Below are 24,710 nucleotides of genomic sequence, written 5' to 3' on the forward strand. Positions count from 1 at the left end.
CTCCCTCAGGAAATTTTTCAATTTACACTAGATAAATTTAGATTTTTGGCATCGAATAATGTGAAGATAATAAATTTATAAATCTGAGAGAAATAATTGTCGAGACAAGATGGAGAGTGTTCTATTACCCTATTGTTGTCAATAGCACGTATCCAAGGTGGGAATCAAGAGGCTCGAGCCCCCCTTCAGGAACTTTTTCTGTCTACGCTAGATAAAATTAGGATTTTGGCTTCTTGAATAATGTGATGATAATTTGGGAGAAATAATTATCAAGACAAGAGGGAGAATGCTCTATAACAGTGTTATTGTTAATAGCACGTATCGAAGGTGGGGTTGAGGTAGCTCGAGGCCTCTCCCCCAGGAATTTCTTTATTTTACCCTAGATAAAATTAGGTTTTTGGCTTTTTGAATAATGTGACGATGATTTAAGGAGATAGACAATTATCGAGGCAAAACTGAGAATGTTCTATAACCCTGTTGTTGATAATATTGCACATAAACTTTTCTTGCACTTTTGGTGTTGTCGCAGCCCACTTGAGCACTATGTAGAGACTTGTCAGCATATGGAAGCTGCACAACAAAGGTAGCACCACATGTAGGGCGATTCGTTGTAAATTCTAATCTCTGGAAGGTGGGAGAGGGTACGTTCTTGAATGAGAGAAGGAGTCAACTACTGGCAATATTAACGAATCGTTTTATCTGCGGAACGTTCTAGAATATAATGAGGATATAAATACGCGGATTCAATTTTTCGGTTGATGTGTACAAAGAATCTGTTAATGACATTTCAGAGGTGTGAAACGTTGCTGTTGATTGGCCCATTCCAATCGACATGTATCGCGTGTCCAAAAAAGTAAAACCTTTTTTTTTTCATTCAGCTATGGGTCATAAGTTATGTTAACCCACATTAAGAATATTTTATGTCATAAATATCTATTCTTAAAGAGGATTATAGTTAATTCTTATTAATGTTCTTTATGTTTGTGCTCTTCACTGTGGACCTAAAATTATAAGTCTGATTTCAAGTATGTTTCATGATAACCAAAAGCTCAAATGAACACTATTTGTGAGAGTTTTAAAAAATTAGTAGCTGTATTAAATTTAATCATTGATAACATTTTAATGATTATAGGGAACATGTGGGTTCTTTGTATTACAAAGCAGAACTCTGAAATCAAAATTTGGTTTAAAATTGAATTGGTGTGAAACATTTGTAATCCTTGTGAAAGTACATCTTTCAATTACCACCAGTATAATGATGGAAACGTTGAATAATATTTATTAATCCAGTGTTTGCCAAACTCTCCATTGAGAGCGAACAATGGTTCGTGAAAATGTTTTCAGTATCTCATGAAGGGCTGGATACACACACACTGCAAGTGTTGGCAGTGATCTTGGGTCAAACTTTTGCAATGTTGTGTCTTCATGCTGATTGCATGATGGGGCACTAAATTTTTCTAGAAGGTATAATAATCTTCCAATACACTAGAATCATTCTCAGTCTGGTGTACAACTAAACCTTGACACTGACGATCACTCTCATACCAATAAAAATAACAAATTTTAGGTTACTATCCAGCAAAGCGAATATAATGGACTGTTGCAATGGCCATGTCTGTGTCAACTATCAGTATCTTGGTAACTACCAGAACAATAAGTCTAACTATTGGTAGACTGATACTTACCAAATTGGAACTGAAGACAACATAAATTAACTTATCCACCTGTCAGAATGCAAAAGATAACAATCTAGAAAGATATCTCAAAAACTTGTAATTGAAGATCTCAAATTTTTCTGAAGCGGAAGATCTGGTAAATACATGAAAATAATGATAATAATAATAATAATACAATAAAAACATGATGTATATCATGTGAAAGTGTGATGTATTTTTTTTTATTTCCATGTCTTCCATATTAAGAGAAGAATAATTACATATTCAAGTTTTTATGAACCAATAAATTATCATAAATTGAATCCATTCTCAGAGCTTGCCATGTGTTTTAAAATGTGTGATGTACCATATTTCACTGCATAATCGTTGCACCCTGTTTTTTCAGTCCAAAAATTGGTTTATACACTTTTATCGCATAGTCGTCATATCTGCAGGTCAGAGATAAGGAAACAAATCATAGCAGTGCAGAATCTTTGGGCACGGAATATTACATTTTCAAGTACGTAGTAAATTTTCAACTAGAGCAAAACACTAGTTTTTCTCAAGTGTAATATTTTGACTATAATGCACAAATCAATAACAACTAATGTGTTGAAATTTTTTCAGACTGGAAAAATGTTCGCTAAAGTGTCACGAAGGAATTGTGTGCGTTTTTTTGGACTATTCAATATCCACGAGTATTCTGGGTATCCTAATCTTCATCAAAGACAGTGTAGTATGAAATGATTTTAACTACCAGTAATACCAGCACATTAAAAAAAAAGCTTCATGATAGTCCCACCATATTTTTTTGCAGAAAAATTTGGCATGAAATCTGAAACGATTATCCATTGAAATACAGTAGCTCCATGGCTTGGAGAATTTGGCAATCTCTCAACATGGAATTCTAATACCAGAAAAAAATTGTCATTGCAGATTGTAGGATTTAACATAGCTATTACTTGATGGAACTAATTAATGCATATCCTTTTTCAGGTTTATCTCGGGTTACTCCGAGTCCTCCTATTGATGCTCAGCCAGTACTGTACTGTGAACCGGCGTTCTGGTGTTCAATTAGTTACTATGAGTTGAACACTCGCGTTGGGGAAACGTTTCATGCTTCTCAACCATCTATCACTGTCGATGGATTCACAGGTGAGTTTGGAGTGGAGTGGAAATTCTTTTGAGCAACCTGCCTTTGAGTATTTGTCTAAAATGCTTCAGTAAATACCTCTGGAGAGGAAGTTTTGATAGATACTTTTCTTATGAGTGTTTAAGTAAACAAGAGATTTACTAACTGTGAATATATTTGTGGTAGTCTCTTGCCACATATCCGTGGCCATAACAGAACTTTTGACTACTTTCAAATTTCTGTTACTAGGGTTCATATTGGAAATCCTGGTAAAGACCAAGAATTCAATTGGGAATGTTGTAAAAACATTCAAAAATGTGGGAAAGTCAGGGATATGAAATGCTTTCTCCCTTTCCAGGATTCCAAATTTAAAACACACTTCGCTTTTTCATTCCAACTGATTTTTTTTGGGGGGAGGGGGGATATTTCACAGAAAAGTTTTTATTTTCCAGTTTATTGTCAAAAATGTTGAATAAACTTTATTCAGTTTAATTGTTTAATCTGAAAAGTTATTTAAAAGTACTGGGAAACCTGAGATAGTCAGGTACTTAGGTGTTTTGAAAATAGTGGCAACCCTGTTCTTGTGTTTACAATGCATATATCAAGTCCATGCTGGTAAAGGGACTAGGATTATGTTTTGTAGATTGCTGCCCGTGTTCTCAATCTAACACTAGTTTTACTGCATTCACTACTTTTGCTTATTTCACCACATGCCGATTATTCATAGTTTTAGGTGAGTGTTTCGCACTTTTGTATTTTTTTAAATGCATGTTCCGACTTTTTTATATTTGTAGCAAAAACATAATTATGTTACTTGGCAAAAATGTAATTTATTAGTTTATTGATATTTGGTATCACTCACCCGAAACTACACACAATTAATATACAGCATATTTTAAAATGATCGTCGGAGCTACAGATATTTGTTGCAGATAAACTACCAAGCTTATCTTAGTTTTTTTTTCTGATATCAATGGGTGCATTACAGGTGACAAGGGAAAAACCTTGTACCAAAAGTCCCCGCGCAGCTTTGCCTTCCTCCGTTCAGCTTGGGCCATAAGGAAGCATGGTCCACTCTTCCCCTTCCCTCCACGGAGTACAGTGCGCAGAACTCGCAGGTCTGCGCTGGTTTGTTTGCTAGTGATTCCACTATAGTTCTTGTCACACTCATTTCATAGTGTTCACTGCCATGGTGATACACTCTTCTCATAAGTCTACAATATCATGAAACCCAACAAAGAGAAATCTCACAGTGGTCTGACCACTAAGGCACTGGTCATCCTCGGATTCATGTTGTATCCAACGTGTTGGCACCCCACATCAGGTAGCGATGAACTTCATGGTGAAAGTGAAAAGGGCAACCATCTTCTTGAAAACTGAAATCCAGTTTGTCTTGCAACCAAGGCAAAAGCCACAGATGTAACATGACAAGATATATCATTCCTGTTATTCTCATCTCCAGGGATAAGAATGGCCTGTTCACATGTGCACTAGTTACATCCATCAAGGATCACTACCTTTTCCACAAACTTTCAACCTTCATCATCATATTGTGGGCTGTAAACAAAACTTATTGTGTGTGCAACGGATGAATATGGTAAGGTTTAAGGGGGAAATGCTTATGGATAACCACCCCTCCCTTCTCCATACTGCTGTTCTTGACATCGTCAGGTCTCTAGCTGCAGTTTGTTATTTCTGTGGACTGCTGCATGCATTTCCTGAGGTTGATGGGTGACCAGTAGATTTTTCCTTGCACAGGCAAGCTGTTTCTGGGATGTTTCACTAGGTGGGTTCTTATTGAACTTTGCACAATGATTATGGACCTAGTAACATGAAGTTCCCAACACACAGAACGATATCTCAACACAACACTGTTGTAAATAAGTATTATCACCTCCTTCTAACAGTAGAAAAGGCTTCATAGATTCACTGTCAACATGGGGCGTGAAATCTATTGACAATTTTTGTGTTATGATTGGATTCAAATTTTCCCTTCCTCCTTTTGCCTCTGCTCGTGAATTTTATGACCTTGTACACTCCTGTGCAGATAAAATAACACATACTTCAACCTTATAAAATATGCCACTTGATATGAAGAGGAGTGTACTATTTAGAATCCACATGATCTTCAGTGTTGCACATATTTGTTGTGGGTAAACTACTGAACATACATTGGTGAAACCAGTGACATAAAGAACAAAACAGTTTTTTTACGTGTGCACTGTTGAGCTGTAGTTCACATTTCAGCTGATATGTTCATTTTAATTGTATTTAAAGTTGAGAATTTAGCACTTACTGTATTTACTCATGTATAATGTGCATTTTTTTCCAAAATTTTTGCCCCCAAAAACTGTGGTGTGTATTATACACGGAATAATTCAGACAGCCAACATAAAATCATGCATGTTTTCACTATGACACTGAGTATGACACATATATATCAACAGGCTCAAATACAAATTACCAGGTTAGATTTCTTTACTAATAATATTTTTTTAAAAAAATAAAACACTATAGAAGTGAAATGGTCATTTCCCATGATTTTCCATTTTGTAACGGAAGGTTTTGCGACAGAGAAAAGCAGCACCGTTCTACGGAATTTGAGCATCCACTTCCCGTGTCGGGTATTTGTCGGGCAAGAAAGAATAGAAAATAACTTCTCGAGCACTGCAAATCCATAACATAATTTTGATCTTGCTTTCTATTGGAGGGATGACATGGGAGAGTATACCGTATTTACTCATGTATAATGCGCACTTTTTTTCAAAATTATTGCCTCCCAAAAACTGTGGCACGTATTATGCAAACCGTACAAGGTGATTCCATGATTTTGTGACACATTGATTTTTCATGTTTACGAAACCCTATCATGTTGTATAATTCTTTGTAAAGCTTAAATTCTGTAGTTTCTGAATATGGCAACAGTATTCCATTCAAGATGGCGACACTAATGTGAAATGCGGTTGAAATACGCTCATCACAAAGGAATGGTCCGATTTTTATGGTACTTTGGATGAAAGAAAATATAAGGGGAAAAAAATAATTAAAATGTATTACTGGCCAAAGAATATTATATTTATGGAGTGTGTAAATGCCTTAATGGAATAAATCTTGTGCTGCTAACAGCTAGTTTGAGGGTCCTGAATGTGCCTTGCATAAATGTTATGTTAGTCATGGAAAAAGTATATATTTTGAAGTTGTTGTTTTTTTTTTTAGAAAAAGTAAAGAAGGAATGAGCAAAACCACATATAAAAGTTTGAATGCTATTTCCCACGATTTTTCACTTTGTAATGTAATGTTCTGAGACACCAAGAAAAGCATTGCCATCCTGGCGGAATTCAAGCATGCACCTCCTGTCACATGGGATGCGTATCAGCGGCATTTGTTGGGCGAGAAATAATAGAAGATAACTTCCTGAGCTCTGCAAATACATAACGTAATTTGGTCTCACTTTCTACTATTTCAGAATAAATAAGGTGGTTAAAGAGTGAAAGCTTTGGGATGCTAAACACAATGGAGAGGGAGGAGGTGGCATGGGTTGGTGACTTATTGTTTACACAAGACGATATTCTCCTCTTGGTCCAAATAGCAACAGGTGACTCATTGAATAGGTATGCTGTCATTCTCTCTTGATCGGCATAGCAACAGCTTTATGACATACAACTAAGAAAGCCATTTCTTGAAACTGGATTGTACTGCGCATTATCTACGAGATATAATTGTTTGTCACTTTCCCCATTATACACACATACATACAGTATTTATTAGTACGTTAAACCATTATATAGTGACCTGGATAGTTATTTCTAAAGTGTAAATCACCAACCCTGAGACCTTCTGTAAACAAACGGTCTCACCGATTGGATGACTCCGCGTCAGCTGATTCATGAGGGCAATCATCTGCTGTTACACTCATAGTTCGCCGCACCTATTCATTTTATATAAGAGCCTCTGAATGTGAGAACCCGCTCTCAAAACAAATATGCAGCCGGTCATTCTCTCTTTCATAACCCTTAAAACTGCAGACACTGACACACCACTGCACTGGGATACCAACTTAACCACTTCTTTTACTGGTTTCTCAGGATACCACTGACAGAACGTTACATAAATATTGAGTAGAATCTGTTTCTCACCCCTTTTCAAAGGCTGTCCTTGCTGGTGTTTTGAAAACAAGCTCGGAGAACACGGAGACCTTCCCTCACGCATAGAACTCGGCATGTTATTTTTCTAAGGATAAGTCAGGCAATATTACTAAGTTGCACTACTTCCTTGCTGTTCACATGATTATTTTTAGAAAATAACCAATGTTATAAAATATCATTATGTACACAAATCTCTAAGCTCATTGAAAGTTACAGTGCATATTACTACAAAATAGTCACACTTACCTTACCTCGCCATGTCACCTAGTTATTTTACGAAGTGCACTATATTTGGTGGAACAAAAATCGTTTTTAGGATGCTTGTCAAAGTTTCCAACCGCAATAAATTTACGAACTTTCTTTGTCTTGTTTTGATCATCATCATCAATATATTTATTGGACTTACAGCATTGAATATGGCTGTTTATGCCCATTATATATTTTATTTACATAAGATACAATTTACATAAAATCTACAAACAAATTTCAAATACACTCCTATCTATATCATCCTTAGAAATATACATTACCATGTTATATCATTTTGTCTAAAAAATGCAAGTAAAATATATTCAATTCACATGCAAGAAAGAACCCAAATTTATGGGAAATGATTAATGGTGCAAAGAGTTAACCATAAAGGTGAAGCAATAAGTAAAAAAAGAAAGAGCATTGGGTTTAAAGTGAGACGTCATTTGCGGCAGCTGTTTGCCCCCTTCCCATACTACAAATTGGTCATTGTTTTACCTTACGTAATGAATCCTGTAACAACGCTGGATTTTCGTGTGGATTATTTTACTTCTATGAGTTTGCAATGCTTTCTGCATGCAGGTGGTTTTGTTTACAGAAGATCTCAGGGTTTGTGATTTGAACTTTAAATACCTGCAAAAATCAGGGAATGTGATTTGACAAAATTATTGCAATGATCTGCATATCAGCTTGGCAGCGCACCGTACTGCAACTCGAGGTTCCATCTGAGTACAGGACCTTTTTTTTTTTTTTTTTAATCTGTTATGCACGCACCAGATGATGTAGTGATGTAGTTGACGCCATGCGTAATCAAACTACTAAAGAATGAAAGAAAAGAAAAACTTTTTATGTTTATCTTGCAGATCCCAGTAATTCTGAACGCTTCTGTCTTGGGCTGCTGTCAAATGTCAATAGGAACACTGTAGTGGAACAAACGAGGCGGCACATAGGGAAAGGGGTGAGGCTGTATTACATAGGTGGGGAAGTCTTCGCAGAGTGCTTGAGTGACTCATCGATTTTTGTTCAATCACCAAACTGTAATCAACGCTATGGCTGGCATCCAGCTACCGTCTGCAAGATACCACCAGGTAAGCAGAACTACTCTTTCCTTGAGGTTGTTTTATTTCTTCTACCATATGCTGTAAAATCAGTAACCCAACAAATGACCATATTTTCATTTAAAAATTGACCTATAAGAAATACAGATGGAATTTTCATTTACCCACATTTATGCCTTTGTCAGTCGTATTTTCAGAATTTATGCTTCCTGTAACATTATCCAGCACATTGTTTTATTCTTGTCATTGTTGAGAATGCATTGTTTGAGTGTTACCCACTTAAATGTACCTCTGTGGGAAGGTGTATTAGTTTCCCCCCTTAGAATTGTGTTTTAGAACTGCTCGTATCGCTTAGCATCTTGAATAAATGTTGATGCACCAAAGGTTCGTTTGAGCTGTATAGTTCAGTGGAATGTCAGTTATGCTTTCTCTAAGCAACCGTAGCTAAATGGAGGGAAATGTAGAAATCCAGAGAAGTTTAAAGCATTTGTGTTATTGAGATGAAGTGGCCAAAGTATAATGCAGGAAAATGTAAAATTGGAGTTCCACTGTATTTCCATCTTCAAATTGTGAAGTTACATTTCCTTTCTTACTATTATTTTTCTGTACAGCATACACTATATACACAGGGTGTCATTAAAATGGCACCCGGGAACCAAAACGTATAGAGGACATGAAAACAAACATCTTTTCTCAGTAAAATTTTTGTTGCTACGAGTGGTTAAAAAAATCAACAGTTTTCCCACCTGGATGCTGTCATTTAAGTCCACTTTATGCACAGGTAGGCCAATCGGGACTGGACCTACAGTTTAAAGTGTGATTGAAACCACTATGTGCCTCCACCGGGTATCGAACCCTGGACCCCTTGATTACAAGGTGATAATGTTCCCATCATGCCATTGGTTTCCCTTTGGGTCACTGGACACGTTCCCTGCTACGTTCTACAACACATAATGTATGTAATTTTTCACAGAATATGAGTGGTCCTTGTGACACTGGCACATGCTGTTTCACAGCAGGAATCAACGTCACCGATGTGATTTAATGTTATATTGGGTTGCCAGCATGCAGGCAACAAAACTGGCTTTTTTGAATGTTTATAGCACTGAAACGACACACCCCAGCAGTGATGAGTGTTGAAAAAATATGATGAACCATGCAGAGTGAAGTGTACAATGGCTTCGTTATTAACCACAAAACATTGTTTTACACAATATGTGCTTTCACCATTCATGTTACCAACATATTTCCAAATCAACAAATAAGAATATACCGTGACAACGTCCAAGTAGGGTTGTCTGGCATGCGGGAGGAATTTGAAAAATATCATAAATGTCCTACATTTCGAGCGTCACATAATATTAATTAGGAAAATACGTAACAGAAAAAAATCGTGCAAGTTACAAGTCTATGGACTGCGCTTCCAAACTCAATAGTGAAATTTATTTTGATTCAGTCATTGCCCAAAAAGAAAAAAGTTTGTCCTGCTATTAAACAAACAGGAAAACGGAAGCAATTAATGAACAAAGTTTTGGGACTACTTTCTGATAACGTCACTGTTCAGTGCCTGAGCAGAATTTCTTGCCTTAGGGTTTATACTGATGGAACAAGGTGTTGCCCATTCTTATTCAATATTCAATATAATTTAGTTGTAAAGCAGGGCTATAGTGAACAAAGTTATTCAGGGTGTCTGCCAGTCAAGAAAGTCATGGAAGTCAAGAAAAAGTAAAGAAATCAACAAGTAGGTCAAGAAGTCAATAAAAAGGCAATAAATTATTCTTGTGGTCAAGAATTTTGCTATCATAATGACTGATTGGTTGATTTAGTTCATTTTACTTCACTTTTTTCTGTCCCTTTGGCTAATCGCGAAGATGAGGATGAATGATGGTAAGATAAGATGGATGAAGGGACAGTCACAAACATATAGGGACAACCGACACAAGCCCACATAAGATTATACTCGCTGTGAGTCCAGATGCCAAAGCCTCGCTTCTCTGTCAAACCCAGTTCAGGATGCATTAATATGAGAAAGCAGATCTAATTCTCTTCTTAAGTTCAGCTTCAGTTTTCATCTTAACTAACCCTTTGGTAGGGTTTTCATTAAATAAATATCTATTTTCTTAATTACTAATTTCCAACTTTACCTAAGTAGGGGTCGAATAAATAAACGTTAAAAAAAACTGAAAAAAGTCTAGAAAAGTCCAGAAAAAGTCAAGAATTCTGGATGTGTTATTTTGGCAGACATCCTGTTATTGAACAAAAAACTACCCAAGATGAAATTTCTGGAACCATTTTAAATTACGGTAATTGCTGAATATTTGTTTGCCATTACAGGTCATAATTCAAATGTTGAGAGAGTACTTTCATTACCATCAACACACCAGACTCACGAGAGAAATTATTTTTTTCATAAAGTCTGTAAAATGTTTGGTACTGGTCTTTATATTTCAGAGTTTGACTGTCCACTCTAGCATAAATATAGTTTGACTAAACCTGAAATTTTGATAAAAATTGTCTTCTCTGAGAAGTACCACTTAAATCATGTAGTAAGAGTTTGATTGCAAGTTTTGAAATTTTGCATTTAAGAATTCATTAAGAATTCATTTTTTTAAAACTGAAAAGTGTCATTTTCAACTACTTTCTAACGTGTATTTATTGAGAATGTTTTGTGTCCTACATTTTGGGACTGCATATCCTATTCCCTTACAGTGATCTGGTAACCCTTCTTAACAGTGTAATATAAACCTATCAAACGACAAAAATGTTACAGAGAAAGGTTTTGTTTTCTTATCTGCTGATCCCTGGGTACCATTCTAATGACACCCTGTGTATATATAATTTTTTTTAAAAAAAGCAAAATGTATAGTTCAGAGCAGCAGAACCACCAACTTATATATGAAAATATTGTGTATGGAAATTTACAGTATGAAAAGTATTAAATGTTGCTAGCATGGACCATTGCTCCAAGTGTCATGGCCTTTGTGATCAACAAACTACTTTACTCTGTGTCCCCAGATAGAAAATGCTGCACTTAGTCCATCCACAATTTGAGTTTCCATGCATAATTTTAAATTGTAAACTTGAATCTTAATTTGTCATGTGAAATTACTTGTTTGGGCCATATTTAATTAAACAGTTTTTCTGTTCATGAAGACTGTCTCAAAATCCACCTAGGGAGCAGATTTTTATGTCCTTACAGCTAAGTGTAATATTTTTCAGTTTAATAGTATTCATTCATCATCATCATCCTTTGCTGTTTCCTATCTCTGGCTGGGTCGGCATAGAAGTCAAGCCTCTCCATTTTTTCCTGGTCTTCCACCACTCCTCTCTTTCCACGGTGTTCCAATCTTGTCCTGTTCTCCTAACACACTCCGCTATCTGCTCTCTCTCCCCCTTGGCCTTATGCCCACTCCTTGTGCATGGTACGCTCTTAGTATTCATTACCATTTATAAATTTACTAACTTGAACCACATTCCATTGTTTCACTAAGTAGCTGAAGTCCACTCTAGGCATGTACTTACTTTTCCAGTTACTCAAGCTTTCACCACATTATGTGCTCCTTGAGTTAAGAAAAGAACAATCAAATTCCTAACTCTGAAAACTGAAAAAGCCATATGATGATGTGAAAGCTGGAGTAATTGGAAAAATATGTACATGCCTAAAGTGAACTTCAGCTACTTGGTGTAATGTTGATACATTGTAAATTATGTATAACAGGTTTACTGTGTGCAGAGTATACTTCTCATTCATGTATACTGTTTTTTTGTATGTTTCTTCTTGAACACTTTGTTGTGAACTTGTGCAAAGACCCAAAAATTTTCTGTTTTTCAAGCCACCTTTTTTTGTTGTTTTTTTTTCAAATTGTGCATATCATAATCTGCTAATAACTATGTAGCTCTGTAATAAAACATTTTTGTTGTTGTTTTGTGTGAAGTTGTTCATAAAAATAAAAAGGAATTTACTTGTTTGTGCAGGTTGTAATTTAAAAATCTTCAACAATCAAGAGTTCGCAGCATTGCTGTCCCAATCTGTGAGCCAGGGTTTTGAAGCTGTGTACCAGCTCACTCGGATGTGCACCATTCGGATGAGCTTTGTCAAAGGATGGGGAGCAGAGTACAGGTATGTCCCTTGCACCATACTCCATCACCTCGAAAAACACACTGTGACACCAAGAATTTGATCTCTGCAGTTGAGACAGAAATTGTTGAACACAATTCACATTTTCAGTTGCAGGTGTTTCACAGTACACTATATTGTACTTCACTTGAGCAACACAGGTAATCTCATATTTTATTTTTAAACATTGATCAGGTTCTTTCTCATCCTTTGAACAAGGCTGAATTGATAGATGAAGGAAGGAGAATTGTACAAATACATGATAATTTCCATGATTTTACTTCTTTACTCCATTATATCTTTCCTGTTATTGATTGAAATTAGTGCTTGTGCAAGTTACAAAATGTGGTATTGGATTTTCGTTTGATCACTATCTTGAATTATAATGTTCCAGATCTTATTAAATAAATTTTATCTATGGTAGAAAATCTTAAAACTATTTTGATATAAGATTATAATGTAATTTTTCTTGCAGAAGTGTTGATTTAAACTGAATGAACTGCATGAAATTAAAAAGTTGGTATATTATGCTATGTGTTGTCAAGACACAGAAAAGAAAAAAGAGAGATAAAATCCCAACATGTACCTTTACCTTGATTACCTTCGTGAGTTTTCAGACCGATGTTAGTCCTCTTTCAGCGAAGGAAGAAAATGAAGTCGTGAAAAGTTAATGTGTACTTTTTAATCCTTTTTTAACTATTTTACCCATGTTTTAGTCCTTCCATGTCTCTTGTGTCCCTCCATTCCTGAAGAAAGACCAAGGTCGATACAAAAAATATGGAGGTACATGTTAAAATTTTATCTTGTTTTTATTATGTATGAAATAGCTTGTGGCGCACAAAGATCTAAGTTGTGTAGACTGCTGAGACCTGATGTTGCTTACAGCAGTAGAGTATTTACATATGGACATCACATAAAAGAGTGGTCGCTTTGTAGGTACACAAAGTTAATGTTATTGCAGTTGCACAGAACTCTATAATCCTTTTTAAACTGCATGATGTTACCCCAAAATGGAAACAACCTGGGTTATGATGGTACAACTAGCCAGATAGCCATTTAGGCTCATCGTAGGACATTCTCAGCATTAAATTGGATCTATAGTATATCGGTTATCAGAAACAGCATATTTAGACATTTACTTTACAAAACCAGACTATAAAATTAAGAGCAATGTGGTGGATTTTTTCACCAAGTTAAAGGCTATTTATGTAAATGTCTGATCTTGAAATTAATTAGCAATTTTACCAATAAATGATATGCCTATTTAAATCTTTATATTTTAATTTTTGTGTATTTATTTATATTGTGTGATATGCCTGTATGAGCCAAAGATTACCAGTTAATCTGTACCATCCCAAGATTATAGTGAAAAGAAAAGGAAATCAAGCGCCATAAGTGCGATCTCAGCTATTTTGAGATGTGATTATCACTGTGCTCCGGCTGCCTTTACCACCTTAGTACCCATTGATTCGAGGCTGGGTGAGTCCCAAAGCCGCTTTTCCGACCTTAGATTACCCACCCCATGAATCAAACCCGGGTCTCTTGCGTGACAGTCACACACCCTACTGACTAGACCACCATGGCTCTTGCTTTATGTTATACCAGTGTTTTTATCATGAATTTGGGTCCTGTGTTGCTGCTTGGGTAGGAGTCGCTTGTTCTGTCCATGATGGTAAACCTAAAGATCTCTGTGGTAGTGTGTTTATCAACAGTACACTATGATGCCAGGAGCCCTGGGTTTGGGCATGGGCATGGGCATTCTTTGTAAGTGTCCCTTCATCAATTTCATCATAACTCATCCTCATCTTCACGATAGACAAAAGTGCAAAGCAAAGTAAAATAAACCAAATCAAAAGTTTGTGTTGACTCACCATCTACAGAATTATCGGGGAGTAATTTCCAAGAGAATTATTGGAAGTATGCAAAATAGTAATCAAAATTGGGCTTATGTATTTGTAGTGTTCAATAATTATTGATTTTTTTCTCTGTAGGCGGCAGACAGTGACATCAACCCCATGCTGGATCGAGCTGCACTTGAACGGACCCCTTCAGTGGCTGGACAGAGTTCTGACCCAGATGGGTTCCCCTCGTCTCCCTTGCAGTTCCATGTCATGAAAACCCGAGGAATTGATCAGAGTTAAACGGTGGGAACAGGTTGTAGTCATGTGCAAGGTGCGCACAGTATGACTGCTACACATCCTGTCAAGGGTTGTTGACCTTCTCTACCATTGAGGACTGGCAGTGTCTGAAAGCAATGCATGTCATCGTAACGGTCGCAGCAACCGAAACGTTCACGGTCACAACAGTGAGCGCTCATATTGATGGAATGGACTTCCGAGTGTCGGCAGACAGGTCGCGTAACGTAAAACCAACAGGTTTTCTTCTTTTTTTTCATGGTACATCCACATGAATGTGTGTGTGTGAGTGTGACTTTAAGTAGTGACAGCAGTTAAGAAAACAGCCATAGGAGCAAGAATTGGGAAAAGCATTATTTTTTTCATAGTCGCCTGCATACTTTTTCCCCTAACAAATCGTGAGCATGATTGCTGAAAAGAAATACATGTATACTAAATAGCATTTGGATGGGTACGAAGAGAAGTCTTGGTTCTAAGACACTGTGTAACGATGCATTTAGGATTGTAGCATACACAAATAGATAGACTTCTGGAGGTGATGCTTGTATTGGTATTGTTTTTTTTCTTCTTTTTTTTAGTTCCTTTGAAATGCTGTGCTGTGCTTGCTTTCGAACTAATATCAGTATCCTCCTTGTCCGCAGAGAGAAAAAAAAGAAAAATGTCTTTCGGAATTGGTAATTAATCACGAGTCTTCAATCTTTTGACTCCTCAAAGTGGCTTTACGAGGGTGGTAATGATTTTGTGGTACTTTCATGAACGTTCTCTAGCTTGTTGGTAATTTTCTTTCCCCTCTTATTGATACAACCAAAAAAGATGGCAGCAGGAAACATATCTGTGTTCTGCAGTCTTTTGATTAAAATGCTGTGGATAGCTGTAAGAGTTGTGTAAAAAAAATGATTTTTTTATGATAAAGACAAAATGTACATATACAAAACAAATTGTGCCAAGTTTTAATTTAGGATTGCAACAGAAGTTGCATATAACTACTGTGGTCTTTGAAAAAATAAAATGTGTTTCTCAAAGAAATGATGTTGCACAATTGTGAACATTTTGCTATTAATGGCTGTTTTCCAGTGTTTTGTTTATGAGAGCATTAAGTGAAAAATAAAAATATTTGTGTACAATATAGTTTTGTAATGCTCTTAAGGTTTCTGGTTCCTTTTAATTTAGTTTCTTTCTGTGTTTTTTAACGTGCACAATTGCCTTTGGTGAGGGGAATAGGTGCGTGAAATTTGTATTTGGTACGGTCAATAAATAACTGGATTAATGCCGTGAAACAGCGAAATAAAGTGACAGAGTGATGAAACTTACGGGATATGTACGCCAGGTGGGGTACGCCACATTACTGCGAGATGAGTTCCAGACCACATCGCTAGATGGCAGCACTGGCAAGGAAGGGAGGTTGTGTATGTGTAATTTGCCTCCAAGGCACAAGTCAGTCAGTCATTCAGTGAGGTGAGTCGTGGCATCAGTGTCAGGTGCCACAAAGGAGGCTCAGTGATCCATGAAACAGTTTTTGATGGTTTCCTGGAGCGCATTGTGGCAATGGACGAGATCTTGCTCACTCCTTGTTGTCGCGTTTACTCTTTGGCGTATACCGTATATATATTGTTGTAATCCCGTCTTACCAGGGATCTGAGGTCACAGGGATGCTTTAATAATACATTTTAGGTAGAGCTTAAATATACTTATGAGTTGAACCTGCTCCGACTAAGAGGAATCAGATATGGAAGGTTGAATTAAAGGTTATTTACGCTTGTTCATACCTGGTAGGCGAATGATGTTTCTTGTCCAGATGCTTCTTGCAGACCGAATTGTGACTGATGTCAGGGTTCGATACTCTGACCCTTGACTCACTGTTCCGAGCAATCCCATGCAAATGGCTACATCCTTATGCAGCCATAAACTTCGTACACCGTAGTCGTAGTTTAGTTCATTGTAATGTGTACTAGTAATATAAGAGTAATGAGAGCCAGCTCTGGGGCGAGCTTGCTTTTATAGTCTTTTGCTTCAAAAGGTTATTACACCTTTCAAACATGCTGGATCATGTATTTGCCTCTCAGTCAATGCTTCACGGAAGTTACGAAGTTTGCGCATTCTTGAGATTGCTCGCTGGTCGGACAATTCCAGTGAATAAACAAGCATAAAATATTCTCTTGACAAGGTTTCCTCGTATTTTTAATCACCATATCTCTACAACATATACACTAGCGTGCAAAAGTTTTTGCCCAAAGGTAATAACTGTCAAAAATGAACCAAATATATCGAAAAATGAGATAAACTTTATTTGAAATGTTATATTATATCACATTTGAACAAAATAGAAACATAAAGGTTCATTAGTTAACATAAACAACGTAAATAAACTTATATTTTGCTCTCATCGATATGACCCCTTTATCACGTATCACAGCTTGACATAACTTCGGCACTTGAGACACTAAATTTTGCAGTGTTTCGTGTCCAATATTTTTCCAGGCATCTTCTAAACACTGCCACAAACTTTGAAGATTCGTTAGCGCCATCATACAAACCTTTCTGTCCAACTCGTCCCACAGTTTCTCAATCGGGTTGAGATCGGGTGATTGTGGAGGCCACTTTAAAATTTTTTTTTGCCCCCTCCTTTGTTTTTAAATAGTTCGTACACAGTTTGGACGTGTGTTTTGGGTCATTGTCCTGTTGAAATATAAATCCCTTTCCAATAGTCTTCGTTCCAGATGGCACTGCATGACGTACTAAGATATTATGGTCCATGTTTTTGTCCATAGTTGACTTTATTTGCACCAAATCTCCAACTTTTCCTCCTCCAAAACCACCCCAGACCATGACATTATCTCCCCCATGTTTAGTAGTGTGACTCAAACAACTGTCAAGCATTCGTTCTCCGACCTTTCTTCGAACGTATAATCGTTTTTTTGTTCCAAACAATTCAAACTTCGATTCATCAGTCCATAACACTTTGTTCCACTGTCTTAATGTCTATGTTTGATGGGTCAGCCCACTTCAGACGTTTCACTTTATTTTGAGACCGCAAGATAAGTTTTCGAAAAGATATTCGACCATTTAAACCTACGCTACGCAGTCGCCTCTTAACCGTATCAACTGAAATCGGAGTTTTTCTAATTCTGTGTATGTCTTCTACAATTGCAGTTGCTGAAAGTCTTCGATTCCGCTTGCTCATGACGATAATATGTTTATCTTCCATTCTTGTTGTGCTTTTGGGCTGTCCAAAACGTTTCTTCGTCATGTTTGTCCCTGTTGCTTTCAGACGAGCTAACGTATATGTAACACTTCTCCTTGGAATATTCAAACATTTTGCAATTTTCGCATGAGTATAACTTTCTTCTGATAAAATTTGTATTTTACCACGAAATTCAGTTGAATATTCGTGTCTTTTCTTCATTTCGTGAATATTATATTATTTCACCTGCAATAAGAAAGATATAATTGAAAATCATCTATTAAAATTACAAAATGTACATTAAATGTAAATTAATGTTAAGTATATCTTTAAAAAATAGTAATAGAACATATTCGTCAATATACACACCGAAATTTGATATGAAACAAGGAATAAGTGCAACATTCAGTATACACATACAGGTTCAACTCCTCGTCGTCACGACGTCTGTCTGTGTTTTCATATAAAATACGATTGTGTATGCTCCGAATTAAAATGTAGACTGTTCTAACTTGTTGATATACATAAAAAACATTCCAAAATAGAGTCACAACTGATATTTATTTGAGTTTCAAAACATAAATCACAGATAATGACTTTGGGCAAAGACTTTTGCACGCTAGTGTGTATATATATATATATATATATATATATAATTGATAAATATATTCACATGCACAGGGTGGCATCAAGTTCGGAGATTTTTTAAAAAAGATATTTCAACAGCATAAAACTGCTCTATAAATATATAAATCTAAATCAGTAACTTTCCAAGAACATTTATTAGTAATAACATCAAGAAACAAATAAAATTACAATAATTGCTGAAAGTTGCTTCCTTTTGCCTCAATACATCTCCAAAAATGATATACAATGGTCACACTGTTCAACAGTAATTTTGTCCAGCTCTCGTTGAAAAATTATTTTCAATGCATCCATTTATATGAATGGAACATGAGAAGTCTCCTCATACAAAATCGAACACACAGAGGAATCCATTGCATTCAAGTCCAGCAAATTTTTAAAAGGCACACGTCTTTGGGAAAATGACTCCAAGCTACAGCGGAATTCTTCTGTCCCTTCTTCAGTAATTGACTGTGGTTTTGACGACTGTGCATTCTCCATGGTGAAAATTATATCACCAGTAAAAATAACTCTCTCAACATTATCACCCCTCACCTGTGGCAAGTACTTGGATAAACGTGGCAACAACAACAATAACAATAATAGTAATAAAGTAGCATCAAAGACATTATTATCCTCATAAATCATGCAAAACTGGGTTAGAAGTCTGTTCTCACGCATTTGTGTTGAAACAGGATTAGAAATATTTTTTTCAACACGTCAATTTCACATTAGCTAATAATGGAAAACAAGCACTCAAATTGTTTTTGGAAGAAAGAAAGTGCATGATAAATGCATTCCGAATGTACGTACATATGGCATGTAAAATTTCCATCTACAATATTTTGTCTTCACATGGAGTGACGTAAAATAAGAAATACATATGCTAACACTAAATTGTGTACATATTCAAAATTTCATTAAAGCATATAAAGGGTCTTTCATTAAGAGTGATACTTTTTAAAATTTGAAAAAAAAATAAACCACTCAACGTATCAAAGTAAATTGTGCTTTATTTTGAAGCTTAGACATTGCAGTTATGTTCTGAATAAAATATTGTTCAAATGTCCACCACGGCTTTGAACACACTGACGCACACGAAGCTCCAATTGTTAATCACTCTGTCCAACATTAGTGGCGTTATGTCTGCGATAGCCTGACGAATGTTCGCCTCCAAATGTTCCAAAGTTCGTGGCTTGTCAGCATAGACCTGGGCTTTGATGTAGCCCCAAAGAAAAAAAATCCATGGGTGTTAAATCACACGACCGTGGCGGCCAATTCACACATCCACGACTTGAGATGATTTGGTCGTCAAACTTCTCCCTCCGCAAATCGAGCGTAGCATCAGCTGTTTGGCGCGTAGCGCCATCCTGCTGGAACCACATGTTTTCAATATCTATGGTGTCAAGTTCTGGCCACAGAAATTCGCGTAACATGGATCTGTAGCGGTTGCCATTGACGGTAACGGTTCTTCTGTCATCATCTCGAGAGAAATAAAGTCCAATGACGCCGCCATGCCATAAACCGCACCACACAGTGAGTTTTTCTGAATGCAATGGCACCTCATGGACCACCTTGGGATCTTCTCGCTCCAATAAGGACAAATTTGCGTATTGACGAATCCACTAAGACAACAATGCGCCTCGTCTGAGAAGATGATTTTTCCACTGAAATCAGGATCAGTGGAGCCATTGTGTGTGTCAGTGTGTTCAAAGCCGTGGTGGACATTTGAACGATATTTTGTTCAGAACATAACTGCAATGTCTAAGCTTCAAAATAAAGCACAATTTACTTTGATATGTTGAGTGGTTTATTTTTTTTTCAAATTTGAAAAAGTATCACTCTTAATGAAAGACCCTTTATATTATTTAAATACATTACATAATCAATTCATCCAACTCGTAACAAACCAACATTAATAGCAAATAATATCACAGGCCGCCATGGCATTCTCAGTTTTAAAACTTTTCTCACTTAGATCGTTCGGCGCCCAGGGCCGACTCCCGCTACCCCCTTGCTACAGCATTGAACTTGATGAGACTATAATATTTTATAATATATTTCTACTTCCATAAAATTTGAAATCAAGGAGTTGCAATTACCCCTCCATTCCCCCTCTGCAGGTGCCCTTGGCCGTCTGGAAGGAAAATGCAAGAAAATTAATTCCATCTTGAGTACCCTTTAGCCCTGCTACTCTTAAATTCTGCTAGCCTGTTTTTTCTTGTACTTTAATGTTTGACCCCCACCCTGGCTCCTCCGCTAGACTTAATTTCCATCCAAGGTTGTGAGCAATGCCCCCTGCCCCCCTCTGGTTGCGCCACTGCGTGCCTGGTTAAGGCACCATGCAGTGAAAAACAATTTGTTTTCAGTGAGGAGATTTTTGTTTGCTCGATCATTCAGTTAGATAAATGAAGCTGTAATATTGCGTGCATTTCCTGGCAATAAGATAAAAAACTGCTTACGCTGAACTGAAATCGCTAAGTATATAATTTCTCCTTGGAGGAGAGAGCTCCTCCTAGGACTTGGTAGGATTTAGGAGCTACGTAAGTAGGCAACACTGCCTGCAGATACATTTGGTGATGAAACACCTGGAGGAACATGCTGCCAGAGGGCTGTTTCCTTCCAGCAGGTTTTGCAGGCATCCGGGTCTTGTTGAATGCCCAGTTACCTTGTAAATGCAGAGTGCCTTGAAGACCAAGAACCCAGGTAAAGACGCAAGTCGACTCGTTGCCGTGGGCAGGCGAGCAGGTATACCTGTCCTCGCAGGCAAGCGGGCAGCAGGTAGGTAAAAGCCAGACTATGCAGCCCTTTGGCTATGCCCATGCAAAGTTGATTGCATCGATAATAATAGCTGATGAAACTGATGAGAACAAAATACAATCCATGCCTTGTGTTTTCAATCAAGCATGTATCACATTATACACTTAAATTGTGGAGACCAAAGGGGTCATTCCATGTCAAATCGACCAATTTCAGAAAAGTTTCCAGGTCATGGTTTTTTGATTTCGATGAAATTTGGCACAAAGGTTCAATCATGTCTTGAAGGCTTGTATTCCAAATATTAGGTTCCTCCAAGAAATAGTTCTAGAGTTATAGCCTGTGGAAGAAGGTGGTGCGCAACAGAAAATGTGATCCAAATATGAGAAATGAGCCTCAGAGCTAACTTCAGGACTCAATAACTTTGGAATTATTGATCACAGCCTAGTGATATTTACACACCAAACAAACCTCTCACCAAGGAACACTTGTATTGCATCAAAATTCCCTCAGCTTGTTTTAGCAAATAAAATACCCCAAAATATGCCTTAAAAAGCCTTACGTGTCAAAAAATGTATATTTTGTGTGCCTGCTGTTACAACGGTAATCCAACCAGGAATGTAGCATTAATTTTTCTAGGTACCCTGATGTGAGCTCAGTATGCACAAATTGTTTTCCTATATACAGGGTGTCATTTTAATGGCGACCATGGAAATGTATAGAGGACATCAAAACAAACAACTTTTATCAGTAACATTTTTCTCATTGGTGCATCACAGTCGTTCAAAAAAGCTCGTTTTGCTGCCTGAATGCTGGCAAACATGCACAACATTTGATTGCATTTGTGACGTCATATCCAGTCGTGAAGCGATGTACTCCAGGGTTGCCAGGAAAACACATATTCTGTGGAAAATGACATAGCTACAATCAGGCACATTATGTACCGTAAAACAAAACAAGAAAACACATTATGTAACCTAACAGGAAGTAAACAAACTATACAAAAAGTCGTAGGAAGAAAAAATTCAAGTGGAAGTGATTATATCGAATTTTGTCTTGGCTTACATGTCAAATATTTGCAAATCTAGTTACCAAATTGGCATCTACTCCCTCTGTCCCATAATTATTGTCCGGTACACTTTTGTTTGTTGTCCCATAATAATTGTACGATATTCAAACTGTGACATTGGTGTATACAGAAGTATGAAACACGGGAATGTGTCATACAACGTTATTACTCAAGAATCAGTACAAATTGGCTGGTCAAGTATCCAAAAGAACCTAAATAAAAAAAGTTACTATTTTGGTATACCGGACAATAATTATGGGACAGAGGGAGTACCATTTAGTCTATCCACTTCGTCCTTCTGATACTAGTTGTCTGCGACACACTGAACAATTGACAAAATAGAAATGAAAACTCAAAATTCCAAAGGTAAGCAACACATAATATAATGTATATTCAGGGCATTATGAGGCAAGGGACAAAAATTGTTGAAAATACAGGGATATAAGTAGTAGTAATACAAGCTCCCCGAGGACTGTGTTTATCTATGCACCGGATACACGTGTAATAGCTTGCAACTGTGAACAGGACAGCATATTCACTACTGATTTATAATTAGATTGTTTCTGTGGTTGTACGTGTTGGAGCCGTAATGTAACAACGTGAACCTCGGATACTTCCGTTATCGGCACAAAAGTATCACAAGGCATCTGGACACAATCCTGTCGATATCAACCTTGCAACGAGATTTGCAAATATTTGACATGTAGCTGGGCGTAAACAGCCACATGTAAGCTGTTAAGTCCAATAAAATGTATTGTTGATATTTGACATGTAGGCTGAGACAAAATGCGATATTGACACTTCATTTTGAATACGTTTTTACCACTTCTCATATCGTTGGTTTATTTCCCACTTCCCCTGAGATGAATGCTGATCTTCTGGTAGTCAGAAGATGCCTGGCTATGATGTTCGGTCTACTGAATGCGTTTCTTGCTTCATTTTACAGCTAATAATGTGGTTCTCGTTTTCACAAAATATGTGTTCCTTGTAACCATCCCGTGCGGTTTCGCAGCAGGAAATGACGTCACAGATACGATCAGCTGTTGTGTTGGGTTGCCAGTATCCAGGCGGCAAAACAGTCATTTTTGAACGGCTGTAGCGTCAAATCGACGCACCGAGGAAAATGTTACTGAGTAAAGTTTTGTTTTGATGCCCTCTATAAGAATCTGTGGTCCGTGGGCGCCATTAAAATGACACCCTGTATATCACCCAATCCATATTATATGTGGTTGAATATGCAAGAAATTGAAAAATCACCGGAAAATGATGGATTTTTTAAATGGGACAAGATATATCCAAACCAAGTTGCATACACTACATAATTAGACCTTCTTCTAATGTGTGTCAAAATTTCAACTAGTTATTGCAAGGCCCTAGTGCACAGTAAAGGTAGACCCTTAAACGCCCAGCACGTATTCAGTGGGAAGTTTAAAATTGCGCAAGGTTTTAAATGAAGATTAATATCTCCGTAACTACGAATGCTACAATTATAAATTATAGATAGTTTCTTTCAGTACAGTCTCAGCTACATGCCTATTGTTGTAAATATCCAATTTGCACTACACAAATATAATAAGAAAAAGAAAGTTTAAAATCTTATTTTTCTTTACAAAATTTCAATTTCGTCAGGCCCCCACGTAGGCAACGCCAGAACGCGAGGGTTCAAAACAGTTCCTGCGTATTGCCTAATATATATTTCATTCTCGTATCAAGAATTGTGCACTTACTGATGACACTTTTGTAGAACAATATTTTCTAATATAAAAGCCATGCTTTTAATGGAAAATTCAAAATTCCAAAAATTGTTATCTCGGAAACTATGAATCCGAGAGTTAAAACTTATATCTCTTTTTCTTTCGTACACACTAGACAATACGCTCATGGTCGAATAAACATAATTTTAATTTATCAAGTAGAAGAAGACGAAAGTTAAATAAAACTATATTTTTACAATATTTAAATTTCATCAGGCCCCCACGTAGGCAACGCTGGAACATGATGGTTTTAAACAGAAGCTGCATATTGCCGGATGTGTGTTTCATTCTCATGGCAAGAATTGGGGACTTGCTTCTGATACTTTCGGAGAAAAATTATAATTTCTAATGTAAAAGCAGTACATTTTTTTCGGGGCAAATTGTACTCATTCCCCCCCCAATATCTTCAGAATCAAATTGAACTTTACTAAATACTAATAGGGTGCTTGAGGCTCTTTGTGTAGCACTCAAGACATGTATCTCTTAGCATTGCCTGAAAGCAGTATGCTCCAAAAGTCGAAGAAACCAAATGTCACTTGTTTCACGTCTCAGCATTTATAGTTTGAAAACATGTATTGGAACAGATGACCACTTTTCTGTAACAACCACAAAATTGGGCTTTAACCTCGAAAAAAAATCACTAGAAAGGAAGTAGATGATTATTTATAGTTCTTTAGACATACATTAATAGGGTGAATTGAAAATCATAGGACACACTTTCATTCCAGAAAAGGAATGGAGTACCTTTTTTTAATCTGTGGTATCCGAGTACCACAGGTAAAAAGGTGTGACGGGATCTACCTTCCAAGATAGAACTCCAATGTAGCCACCGTA

The 24,710-nt window shown here is 36.8% G+C and overlaps 1 protein-coding gene across 2 annotated transcripts in view; it reads left to right on the forward strand.

Annotated features, from left to right (window-relative positions):
- Positions 1-15,609, forward strand: part of Smox (Smad on X protein) — a 91,261-nt gene extending 75,652 nt beyond the window's left edge. For both annotated transcript variants that reach the window (XM_083143261.1, XM_083143262.1), the window contains 4 exons: positions 2,652-2,810; positions 8,045-8,269; positions 12,215-12,359; positions 14,348-15,609. In XM_083143261.1, the coding sequence (XP_082999387.1) occupies positions 2,652-2,810; positions 8,045-8,269; positions 12,215-12,359; positions 14,348-14,471 (653 nt within the window). In that variant the 3' untranslated portion in view covers positions 14,472-15,609. The remainder of the gene's footprint in view (positions 1-2,651; positions 2,811-8,044; positions 8,270-12,214; positions 12,360-14,347) is intronic.
- The last annotated feature ends 9,101 nt before the right edge of the window (positions 15,610-24,710 follow it).

Source organism: Lepisma saccharinum, chromosome 21, assembly GCF_977018435.1.
Source record: "Lepisma saccharinum chromosome 21, izLepSacc3.1, whole genome shotgun sequence".
In the NCBI taxonomy this organism is placed as follows: domain Eukaryota; kingdom Metazoa; phylum Arthropoda; class Insecta; order Zygentoma; family Lepismatidae; genus Lepisma; species Lepisma saccharinum.